This window comes from Schistocerca piceifrons, chromosome 7 (assembly GCF_021461385.2).
Source record: "Schistocerca piceifrons isolate TAMUIC-IGC-003096 chromosome 7, iqSchPice1.1, whole genome shotgun sequence".
In the NCBI taxonomy this organism is placed as follows: Eukaryota; Metazoa; Arthropoda; class Insecta; order Orthoptera; family Acrididae; genus Schistocerca; species Schistocerca piceifrons.
In genome coordinates, this window is record NC_060144.1 from 427,868,729 (window position 1) to 427,882,219 (window position 13,491).

The 13,491-nt window shown below is 43.0% G+C and overlaps 1 protein-coding gene across 1 annotated transcript in view; it reads right to left on the reverse strand.

Annotated features, from left to right (window-relative positions):
• The window catches only part of LOC124805760 (lachesin-like), a 438,185-nt gene that overhangs the window by 24,184 nt on the left and 400,510 nt on the right, over positions 1-13,491 (reverse strand). Inside the window, exon 7 of the mRNA XM_047266328.1 lies at positions 7,111-7,259. Within this exon, the coding sequence (XP_047122284.1) occupies positions 7,111-7,259 (149 nt within the window). The remainder of the gene's footprint in view (positions 1-7,110; positions 7,260-13,491) is intronic.

Here is a 13,491-nt window from a genome sequence, read left to right on the forward strand (position 1 = left end):
GGTCTGAACAGTCTATAGAATATGGACTGAGAGTAAACAGAAGACAGACGAAAATAATGAGAAGTAGCAGAAATATTAATAGAGCTGGTAATCATGAAGTAGACAAAGTGAAGCAACTCTGATACCTAGGACGCAAAATCTCCCGTGACGGACGAAGCAAGGGGGACACAAAAAGCAGAATACCACTGGCAACGCGGACCTTCTTGTCAACAGCTCTCGCACGGAACATAGACCTTCATTTGAGGAAGAAATTTCTGATAATGCATATTTGGGGCAAAGAATTGTGTGCTAGTGAGCCATGGAGAGTGAGAAAACCGGAACAGAAGCGTTTGAGATGTGGTGCTACAGAATAATTTGGAAAATTAGGTGGTCAGATAAAGTAAGGTACGAGAACGGTCTTTGCAGACTCATCGAAGAAAGGTCCATACGAAAAACACGGACAAGAAAATGGGACACGACTACAGGGCAAGTGATAAACAAACAGGGAATAACCTCCATGGAACCAGACAAAACTGTAGACCGATGATTCTAGGGGAAAATAGGGACTGAACTACATCCAACAAATAACTGTGAGGGCGTAGAACGCAATAGCTACTCTGAGATGAAACGATTAGCGTAGGAGTGGAATTTGTGACGGGAAACATGGAACCAGTCAGAAGACTGATGTCTCAAAAACAAAGGTGGAACAGAAATACCAAAAATGTCGAATGTGTCGGATAAGGCATTTCTATGCGGGAATGATGGTGAAAAAGTGTAAACCCATACATATCTCGTTGGTTACCTATAGTGGGCTTCTTGTCGGACTTTCAAGTTTACTGTATGTACAAAATATAAGATAAGCCGATCTATAGCCAGTGCATCTATATTCGCTGTGTGAAAACTAAATTACTTCTTGATGACAGACCGCAGTGCTGCTTTACATGATGAAACGTGCAAGATGCTTCTAACGAATGTAGTGAAAGGGCCCATACACTATTTGATCCGAAGTATCTGGGCACCTGCTGGTTGATATCAATATGAAGTCTGCCCAACATTCACCATTATGATGGCTTGAATTCTACTGTGGACACTTCAGTGAGGATTCTGATACTCTGTAGAGAAATGGCCATACTTCCTCCACAATCCGAAACCACATAATGCAGTGCTTTCGGACGGTGGGGTCTGAAGCGACGTTGGCTTTCTGACTCATCCGAAAGGTATGCCGTTGGATTCAGAACAAACCAGCCCCTTTGAAGAACGTTATTGTCAATAAATCACTGTCTCACAGATGCTGCTTTACGACAGGGTGCATTCTCATGCTGATTCAAACAGCTGTTATCTGTGATCTGTTCCTCCACTGCAGGCAGTACACAATTCACGATCACATCTCCAATAGTCGACTCATGCAGATTTTGAAGAGTTGCAATATCCCTGATGGATTTTTTGCTCATGTAAAACCCACGTTCGAAGTCACCGTGCTCACTCGACCGACCCATTCTGCTGTTATTGTTTCTCCACTCACAAAACAGTCCTTCTCGCCACGTTTTATATTGACGTTTATGCCTCTAATGACATCTAGATGTCAATTCAACTTTAGATCGGGATGTCTAGATACTTTTGTTTAGACAGAGTTTTTGGGTAGCTACATGCGTCAAAAATGCATACACGCGCTTTGGTAGACATGCAAAGAAACGCAACACACTGTGATAAGTGTCAACGGAGTTCCATGCATTGTCTTCGACACTGTATGGAAAAGTAGCTGTGAACAGCCAACAGTGTAGGTACTTTCGAAATCGAGAAGGAACTGCTAATGTGGCATATTCAAATCGACAGTGAAAATTGAAACGACCGGGATTATCGAAAGAGTGTGAAGAATACGGGCATAAAACTTCTGACACCAACAATGCAGCGACTAAGATGTACTGCAGGTATCGTTACAGCCGTCAGTAACAAAAGAGTGGTTAAGCGGAACATCTGAACCAAATATATGCCACATTACTAGACAAATCATACAAGTAAAGAAGACTTAATTGAGGCACGGAACGGTGTTCAATCTTCTCTTCAAACCATCGAAACGTGCTACGTGCTCGATTTGAAGCTCGATAGGTAACCATTATGGTGGAAGTGTACAATTCCCTGCAGAACTGCCAAGTGTCCGAGGATGTTTAAAATTAACGCTGCAGTGGATTTGAAAAGAGCTCTTCACGAAAAGTATCCAGCAGTTCTACAAACGCAGACAAATGAGGATGCCGGATGAAGATAAACGAAGGTATTTTCCTTGTTCAATTATCCTTTTTAAATACACATTTTAAGACCTGTAGAGACCGACATCTTATAAGATCAGTATTGTTTTCATACAACTGTTTGAAGGTGCAAGGCAGTACTAACCTTACGGCTTACTTCGGAAAATAGATTGCAGGAAGGCAAACCTACGTTTGTGTTGTCTTACATATAACGAAACCATGCAAAAATACTGAGTCAATAAACTCTTTCTAATTCTGAAGGTGGCATGGAGAAAACAGATTACCTACAACTTGTACAGGAACAAGACTGCAGGTGAAAGAATCGGAGGATACGAAAGGGTAACAGTTATTTAAGGAGGTGAGACAATGTAGTTGCCTACTCCCAACACAGGAGACCAACAGTAAATTTGTGAAGATGATTAGAGTCCACAGAGGAAATAAAACCTAAAGGTTTGCTGACGACATCGTAATTCTTTCGAGGACGATAAGTAACTTAAAACTAAAGAAATTTAATAGAGCTAATTTGAAACAGGCGACATTGAGAGAATCAGATTACGAAATAAGTCACGGAAAACAGTAGAAGAGTTTTGATATTCGTGAAGTAAACTATCGGTTGATGGCAAATATAAATACAATATAAAATTCAGACTTGAAATATCAGGAAACCATTTTCTTAAAAAAAGCGATTTTTAACAGTAATATAAATTTAAATATTAGAATGTCTATTCTGAAGAAATTTCACTGGAGTGTGACCTTGTACAGTAGTGAAACGTGGAATTTAAATACACACATAAAAAAATAGCATCGTCCCGGTTCCCAGAACTCCTGAAGATAGACATTGACTTAGGATATTGTATCACATACAGAGTCCCTTTGACTGTTCCGATATGTGACACAACCGGCCCAAAGGTGTAAACAACCATGCATGAGCAGCGCCTATTAGACGGAGGGGGACCGATAGCCGATAAGTTCCATTCATTCCAACCGGAAGGAGGTACACGGCTTGTTTTGTCTGTCGTTCAACCATGCCTAGATGGTCTATACCGCGGTTCGATCGCGTCCGCATTGTTACTTTGTAGCAGGAAGGGCTCTCATCAAGGGTAGTATCCACGCGTCTTGAACCAAAGCGATGTTATTGAGACACAGAGGAGATACAGAGAGACCGGAACTGTCGATGACACGCCTCCCTCAGGGCCACCAAGGGCTACTACTGCAGTGGATGACTGCTACATACGGATTATGACTCGGAGGAAACGTGACAGCAACACCACTATGTTGAATAATGCTTTCACTGCAGCCACAGGACGTCGTGCTACGACTCAAAACGTGCGCAATGGACTACTTGATGTACAACTTCACTCCCGATGTCCCATCTTTGCAGCCACGACACTGTGCAGCGCGGTGCAGATGGTCCTAACAACATGCCTAATGGACCGCTCAGGATTGACATCACGTTGTCTTCACCGATGAGTGACGCATATGCCTTCAACCAGACAATCGTCGGAGGCGTGTTTGGAGGCAACCCGGTCAGGTTTAATGCCTTAGACACACTGTCAAGCGAGTGCAGCAAGGTGGAGGTTCCCTGGTGTTTTGGGGTGGCCTTATGTGGGGCGACGTAAGCCGCTGGTGACGGCAGTAAGATACGTAAATTCCATCCTACGACCGACAGTGCAACTATATCGGCAGCATTTTGTCGAGGCATTCGTCTTCATGGACGACAATTTGCGCCCCTATCGCGTACATCTTGTGAATGACTTCCTTCAGGATAACGACATCGCTCGACTAGAGTGGCCAGCATCTTCTCGAGACATGAACCCTATCGAACATGCCAGGGATAGATTGAAAAGGGCTGTTTAAGGACGATGTGATCCACCAACCACTCTGTGGGATCTATGCCGAATCGCCGTTGAGGAGTGGGACAATTTGGACCAACTGTGCCTTGATGAACATAGCAGGCAAGAGGACGTGCTACTGGGTATTAGGGCTACCGGTGTGTACAGAAATCTGGAGCACCTGTTCCTGTTTCTTCAGGGGGTTGGTTGGGTTGTATGGGGGAGGAGACCAGACAGAGAGGTCATCGGTCTCATCGGATTAAGGAAGGAAAGGGAAGGTTGTCGGCCGTGCCCTTTCAAAGGAACCATCCCGGCATTTGCCTGGAGCGATTTAGGGAAATCACGGAAAACCCAAATCAGGATGGCCGGACGCGGGATTGAACCGTCGTCCTCCCGAATGCGAGTCCAGTGTCTAACTCTGGAGCACCACCTATGAAGTTGTCGCTTTATGTGGCACAACATGCAATGGGTGGTTTTCATGAGGAAATGTTGTTTATCTTGATCTCTGTTCCAATTTTCTGTAAAGGTTCAGGAACTCTCGGAACCGAGGTGATGCTAAACTTTTTTTGATGTGTATAGTAAAAACAAGAATATAATAGGTTTCTTTTCTTTGACATTGCGATCCAACGAAAGAATGCTACCGTATGGTGGGGACGTCGGATAACTATTACAAATGTACAGCATCAGTTTCAGGAGAGAACATGGCTGGAATAAAGAATAGCACACATTCTCGCTTTTCAATGAGGTGACAGAAGTCTTGGGATATCGACATTCACAAAGACAGATGGCAATAGTGTCGCACACGAGAGGTATAAAGGGGCACTGCATTGGCGAAGCTATCGTTTCACTGAGGTGATTCTTGTGAAAATGCGTCATACTTGATAACCTGTATGGCCCCACGACGGGAATTAACATACTTTGAACACAGATTGGTAGTTGCAGCTAGGCGTGTGGGACAGTCCACTTCGGAAATGGTTTGGGAATTCAGTATTCCGAGATCCATAGTGTCAAGAGTGTGCCGAGAATACCAGATTTGAGGCATTACCTCTCACCACGGACAATGCAGTCTTCGACTGCCTTAACGACTGAGAACAGCTGCCTGTGCGTACAGTTGTCAGTGCTAATAGACAAGCAACACCGCTGAACTAACCGCAGATATCAAAGTAGCACGTAGGCCAAACGTAGGACAGTGCAACGAAATTTGGGGTTGATTGGCTATCGTAGCAGACGACCGACGTCAGAACTTTTGCTGATATCACAACATCGCTTGCAGTGCCTGTACTGAGCTCATCACCATGTCAGGTGGACCCTAAACGACTGAAAAACCGTTTCCTGGTCATATGAGTTCCGATTTGGTATGAGCTTATGGTAAGGTTCGAATGTGGAGCAGACCCCATGAATCTACGGACCCATACTGTCAAAAAGGCACTGTACAACGTGGTGGTGATTCCATAATGGGGTGGGTTGTGTTTATATGGAATGGTGTCAGCCCCTTGGTCCAGCAGAGCCGGTTACTGGCTGGAAATGGCTATATTAGATTACCTGGAGACCATCTCTAACATTCCCAGACAACGATGGAATTTTTATGGAAGACAATGGGCCATGTCACAGGGCGACAATCATTCGTAATTGTTTTGAGGAACTTTCTGGACAGCTCGAGCAAATGATTTCACCACGCAGATCGCCTGATATGAATCGCATCGAGTATTTATGGGACACAATCGAGAGGTCAGTTCGTGCACTGGCATCTCTTTCGCAGTTATGTACGGCTGTACAGGCTACACGGCTCAGTAACTTTCAACGACTTGTTGAGTCCATGCTACATCGATGTGCAGAAGTATTCCGGACAAAAGGCGGTCCGACAGGATGTTAGGATGTCTCCTATGACTTTTATCACTTCAGCGTGGTTCGGTAAGCAGGTTCAAATTAATTTAGTATGCAGCAGTTATGCAGAGATGAGCAGAATTATCCAGATTAGACTAGTGTGGAGAGTGACAAACAGCGGCCAACACCAAATTTTCTCTTTAAGTGGTGTACCAAGTAAGAGGCACAGCGATCAGTGACCAATATTGCGCCATAAGAAGTGCAATAAACAACAGCATTTTATTCGAGACCTGAGTCTGTCCTGTCGGATCAAATGTGCAAAAAAGATTAGTGGACAAAATCTGTCTCACCTCACTGCGCATGCATAGATGATACTTTAAGCCAAGACGACGCAGCGATCAAGTCACGTGCTCACTCACGCACGCAATAGCGCTAAGTGAGCATAAGGCAGTAGAGACCAGTGAGACAATTGTGTTTCCAGGTTACGTTGTGCATAAGGGTGAATGTATGGAGTGACATACTTGCAAAATGGGGCAATCGTATTTGACAGTGCCCTTGGCCATACAGTCCGTAAACTTGCTGGATCTGTTGGTATTTCGCGGTGGACTGCAGTGGTGTGATATGTGGCCACAAAATACGAAGTTAGAATTGTGTTCGGAAAAAGATCCTGATTATGACCGGATATGCGTTGCACTGCTTATGAATCAAAATCACTTCCATATCTGACAGGAATTGCTGCAGTCAATGAGCGGAAGTTCCATCCTGATCTGTTGGAGGCGGGAAATGCTACGGCAAATGCTTGCAATCATTTGGAGTTGGTCACCTCATAAGAGACTTTGCATACAGACGATACATTCATACGGCTGGTACAATAACTGACTGGTTGTCTAAACACTCCTCTAGACTATTACATATCGATTGGCCTTAAAAATCATCCAGCTTGAACACCGTGGAAAATTTATGGAGCGTCGTGGAACAGTGGCTAAAACGCCATCAGCATTCCTCTAGTTTTGTGCCACTGCGCGATTAAATCCTCGATGAAAGGCTTAACCTGGATACGACGCATCTGCATAGCCTTCTGGGCTTACTTCATAACCGAGTCCAGGTGGTTGTCAAGCCCCAGGACGAAATTACATGGTATTAAAGGATGCCTGTACCGATTTCTCTAGGGGTTCCCGGTTATTTCTACGATGTGCTTAATTTACGACAGTTGGTAGAGTGTGTGTACTCACCGTATAGTCGGAGGGTACCCTCTGCCCGCCCCAGCGAGTTGGTGGCGACGCAGTTGTAGGTTCCGATGTCCGACCGGCTGAAGCTGCGGATCACCAGCCACATGTAGGACTTGTAGGAAGCCCGGCTCTCGCGGATCGCGTACTTGGGCCTGCAAAAAGACAGTATTCCAAACTAACCACTCTGTGACGCAAACACCTAACTGAATTTCTCCTGTTCATAGCAGTCTGAATGTGTAGAGATATCAGCTGAGCACCGTTGGGAAGGCAGCAACCACAAAATGGGAACAGTACCGAACCTACAGCCTAATATCACATACTTCAAGAATTCTCAGAAGGACAATTCTAAGGACAGTTGAAACGATGGCGGAGGGTTTGTTGGGTGAAAGTAATTCTGGATTCGTGAGATCAGAGCAAGGTGTTTCACTGAAAAGCAATTACAGAAAAATAAAATAACTTATGTGGCCTCTGCACGACAAGCACTGAGTGTGGGTCATCAGCTGCACCTGCGGAAGGACAGTGGTGCGACGGGCTTAACATGATAGGTGGCTTACATCTTGGACCTGAGATTACTGTACCGTCTGGATTTCTTGTATGGTCATTATATTTCATAAATAGCTGACTAGTTCTCAACTCTGTTGCTTAATCAGAAGATGTTTGTTGTCAATGTTTGTGATTACCGGACAGTGTTTCTACCCAAAGCGTGGCTTCAGTTCGAGCCAGTGCGCGGGTAGTGGTGATATGTTCTTCTAATAGCACTGCGATCGTTAAACAGTACGTGTTTGCATAATTTCTCCGCAATGATGAAGGTGGGTCGATCTGATTTTAATTTTAATGCTTCTCGTCTGTAACTGTGGCAACATGTTCACTTGCCTATCCAAAGATATTTAAATTAACATTTTAAAACTGTGAGTCGAGAAGCCTTACGTGAGCAACTAGTTCATGACTGTGTTTTTGGGGTGGGCTAAATCCGAGAAGAGATACTTCCAAGGTGTAATTTCTCTGGCATGATTTCAGGTATCAGAGCATTTTGTGTAATTCTGAAGTTGGTAACAGAGTTTAGGAAACAGGCTGGAGTACGTCTTGACTGTCTAATTGCCAGCTGTAGCAGTATTCAGTCGCCCTGTACGTGTATATGTGAGGCTGCGGTAAGAGTTACATTCTATGAATGTTGTTAATTACAGTGCATGAGTAGTGCTAGTTAAGTGAACGCCTAGTCCCACTGACTTTACAATTTTATTGATTACACTGGTATTACGATTTTAATTTACCTCATATGCTCTTAATGAAACTCATATTTAACGATATTTAAATCCGAGTTCTCGTCTCAGTCATTTGCCAAATTAATACAGGGTTAATGTTGTTGTGGTGCCACACGTAGAATGAATTATTAAATTTAATTAATTGCTGCTCAGCTGATGACTGTTAAAGCTAAGTGAGCTTTACTTAAATTGTTATGTATATGTAAAGGAGAGGCAGTTAAGGGGTGTAGGACGTCAAACGGGCCAACTTGGAACACGAAAGGCACCACAGGACATTTTAATTTCCACTGCCTATACTTTTACACATACATTCAAATGGTTCAAATGGCTCTGAGCACTATGGGACTCAACTGCTGAGGTCATTAGTCCCCTAGAACTTAGAACTAGTTAAACCTAACTAACCTAAGGACATCACAAACATCCATGCCCGAGGCAGGATTCGAACCTGCGACCGTAGCGGTCTTGCGGTTCCAGACTGCAGCGCCTTTAACCGCACGGCCACTTCGGCCGGCCACATACATTCATAAACTTTATCTGCATGACCAGGAAGGATCAGGATTCACACTCATAGCAGTCGAAATTAAAAAATATAACAAAATAATTTTTCTACATGGGATATTTCATCACTTTTTCACTTACTCTTGGCTGCATTTGTTGCTATAGATACACTTTTCGTCCCAAGTAAGAGAGATTCTTCGATAAATTTTTAACGGCGTCCAAACCATACTTACAGGTGTATGAAACACAAGAATTTTCCAAATCTATTCAAAACTGTTGTAAAAACTGAGATAATTAACTATGAAATTTGAAGTTTCTCTCAACATGAAGTTTAAAATGTAACAGCGCATTAATTTTTTTCGTAACTTAAGTCAATTTTTGGGTTTCATACATCTGTAAGTATGGTTTCTATGCTGTGCAAATTGATCTAAAGAATCTCTTTTACTTATAATGAAAAGTGTACCAACAGAAACAAATGCAGAAAATAATAACTGAAAAAATTATGAAATTTTACATGCAAAAAAATTTATTTTGCTATGAGTGTGAATCCTGAATCCTTCATAGTTATGCTAAAAAGTTTTATGAATTTATTTGTAAAAGTATAGACAGTAAAACTTAAAATGTCCTGTGGTGGTTCTCCTGCTCCAAGTCCTGTTTGACATCCTACCCCCCTTAAATGCAATCAATTCCATGTCACTGATGTTGTTTTCGCTGAATAACTCTAAGGTTTTATATAGATAGCCTGTCTTGGAGATGGTCACAAATGAATTTCTCTTGTCTGCTTTGAGTACTATAACATTGTTTGTTTCTGTTCTTTCACAAGTTTTATCATTTTTTAGGCTTAGTTGTTTGTAGTTCTCTAGTTGTGTGCTAACTTTTTTGGATATTCTTGGAGTAACATACCATTAATCTGCAATAGAAGGCTTAGTTGTATCAATTACTATTTACACATGATCAAGAACGTTTACTACATTAGTACAAACTGTTTTGTTAAATTATGTCCTAAGCCTTTATATAATAGATCTCTTACATTATTCTTATTACTAAACTGATGCACTGAGAATCATAACAGCCGAAATCAAAAACACAAAGTTTTGAAGAAAATAGATGTTTTTGTGAAAATCAAATTTGTAGGCAACCCCAAGCTTTGACTTGTTTTTTAACCACGTCCCAACATCCTGTACCTTCTTTAATAATGGGCCCACTTTATGCTATACAATTTTAATTAATATTTATAAAATTATTATTAACGTTAATTAAACAAATTATCATTTATAGTCTAGTGGAAATAAGGCCTTTTTGACTTTTGTGTAGTTTGTAATGAATGTGAAACTAGAATCACAACTTAAAGAACCGATACTAAATGCACATCACACACAATTTTGATTTATTGCAACACTTCATGGTGCTCTTTATCATCATTTTCATAAAGCATATTCTCTGGTTTGAGATTCAGATAAAACTGCGTCTTCACTTCATGCAAGAAATGTAATAGTTTTGTTAACTCTATGTGTTTCAATTTTTATCTGGTAGTTTTGCTAACTGTTTATGTTTCGAGGTAGATACTTGCCTTCTATTTGTGCAACTGGGAAGTAGATTTTGCAGGGCATCCCCTGACAAAGGGGAAATGACAAGTTGTGGTCTTCTCAATGTGATTTGAAAATGATGATGGCCTTGCAAGACTTCAATGAATAATAGACTACTTTGAACAACAGTTCATGGTAACCTGTTCAAAATTTCACCCTTGTGACATGTACATTGTTACCTTGAACATCTACTTTTGGTTTTCAGTGAGCACTGTAATGCTCGTAAAGGTTCTGATACCCTCAGAATTCATTTTACAGACTAGAATACTGAAACGATGGATTGTGAAGGTATGGTGCGGCGTGCCTTCTGGAGCTTCCAGCTTTTGTGAAGAAATGGACGTCAATGCAGTCAGTAAGCATTCACACCCCAATGACAATTTGTGCTTTGGGCCCACATGGAAGTATCAGAGAAGTAGGTAAGATAGCTTTTGCAGATGTTCATGAATACAGCGTAGGGGTATAGCACAGATAAAGCTTACTGACCACAAAATCAACACCTTTTAGGAGCATGCGTGCATGCTACAGTCTCAAAATTGACGACAGTGTTGCTTATTCCCTTATGGTTCCTGGTAATGGCTCTCAGACCTTCAATTCTACTATTGCAAAATTTTTTAATCCGTCGAAAAATTTCAATTTTGGTCGCATTCTACTCCTTTTGTATCGTAATTGTAGTTCTGGATCAATGCATTAACTTTTCTCCTAATCATTAGTTTTATTTTTTCGATATTCAGTTTTTGCATACTCAGTAATCGTTTTCATAATTATGTCAAATAAATGATTTTGTAATAGCTTTCCTATTTCTATATGCACTAAATATAGATTTCTCTTTGACAACCGGTCCTTTAATATTTATCTCGGATCTTTTCTTTTAGCCACATTACATTTTTGTTTTACGTGCCTGGCTGCCTTTGTTGTTGCATTTGCATTCATGTGTGCATATTTTGTATTAGCTTGATTGGAGAAACATTTTTTTATTGAAACATACAATGACGAGCGAAAACGTGATGACCACCTGATTAATAACGTTTTCGTCCATCTTTGGAAAGAAATGCATCACCGATTCTGCGTATCAGGGATCCGACTTTTAGTTAGTAGCTTTGTTGAGGCATGGGGCATTAGATGTCTACGCACAGATCATGTAATTCGCGTGAATAACGGCCTCTCATTTGCGTACGCGGTGATGGTACCCGGTAGCGACCTAGATGGCTCCATAGGATTTACATCCGGATATCAACGTGAGTTGACTATAACGTCCTTAAGACGAGTTCTGGCTCGGGGACATGGATAATCATAGTGCTGAAAGATAACAACGCTGCTGGGGACGACATCAGGCATGAAGTGATGCATGTGGTTCGCAGCTGTCAGCGTGTCTTCGAATACTGCCACAGGTCTATTGCAAGCGGAAGATAATGTCCCTCACAGCATTATACTGCTCCCACCAGTCTGCGTCCGTAGCGCGCTGCACATTTCTAGCCGTCGTTCACCTCGGTGACTGCGTTTGTGGAGACGACTATAGACCTAGAGCACGAAAAATGTGATTCACCCGAGGAGCCGACACGTTTCCTTTGATTGATGGTCAAATTCCGATGGTCCAGTGCCCACCGCATTCGTAATTGAAGGTGGATCCACATGTAAACACCTGTAGGTGATCTGTTGCACAACGGCGTGTTCAATAATGTACGATGAACGGTGTGCTCTGAAACACTTGTGCTTGCACCATCTTTGTGCTCTTTCTGCCGAGATGCCACAGATAACCACATATCAGACTTTACAGAACAGGCCAATGCTCTGTGAAGAGTCGTCGACGTCCGACCATCCAGCCGCAAGTGCTAGTTTCACTGTCCTATCTCTTTCCGTAAATGCTCACACCTGAACATTCTACCATCTTCGCCGTTTTAGAAATACTCGTTCACAGGCTTTCCGTAAAAATAATCTGCCCTTTGCCAGAGTTGTTTATCTCAATGGATTTCGCCACTTGCAGCCCTTATCTTCGCTAGTGTGGTTCCTTGCCCTTGTCTGCTTCACTTACATACATTTGTTACTACATCACTTGTCCGCAACGACACCAAGCAGCATCCAACGTGGTCAGTGGGCAGTGGTCATAATGTTTTGGCTGTTCAGTGTATACTTCGATGTTTATAATTACCTTCAGTCATGATATCTTGGGTAATTGGGTGCTCCGCCGGATATCAGCGTTGTACTTGCACGATATTTCGGTAGCGTAGTTCGTTACCTTCATCAGGTGCGACCTGAGACTACTCCTCGAGTGGACCTGGTCCAGTATTTATACATGTGGCCTTCCCCCCTTCACCAGGCGCTCCCTCTGCGGTCCGCGCCCGCTCGTTGCGATCTTCTGGAGCATTGCCGTTCCCTTTTCCGTGGGCTGCAGTCCTGGGTGTTCTCTTTTCGGTCCACGCCCGCCAGACACGCTCCTGGGTGTTCCATCTTTGGTCTGGTGCTTTTGGTATCCCGTCTGTGGTACCAGGTATTCCCCCTATGGTCCTCTCCCGCTCACAGTGATCTGCTGGAGCGTTGGCGTTCCATTTTCGGTCCGCTGCGGTTCTAGATGTTCCCTCTGCGGTCCGCGCCCGTTAGACCCGACTTTGGGCGTTCCATCTTCAGTCTGAACTGTATGGGGATCGTTCTCCATGTCCACGCCTTCAGTTCTTCTATTTGTGGACTGCTGCAACTGTCCCCATTGCTTCTTCAACAATTCCAGAGCAGGATCCCAGGCTCTACTTAGCTGGTACCCCCGTGTCACGGTTCATGAGATTATTGGTCACTTTTACCTCTATTGACTCCCATGCCACATTGGCAAGGTATATTATAAACCCCTGGTTTCCGTAAGCCCAGGTTGTCTTTAACATTTCCCGCGGCAGCGCCTGATGAAGGTAGAAGGCCACAGGCATAAATAGTGGACCAGGTCCACTCGAGGAGTAGTCTCATGTCGTACCTAATGAAGGTAACAAGCTACGCTACCGAAATAACGTGCAAGTACGACGCCGATATTCGGCAGAACACCCGACAACACAAGATGT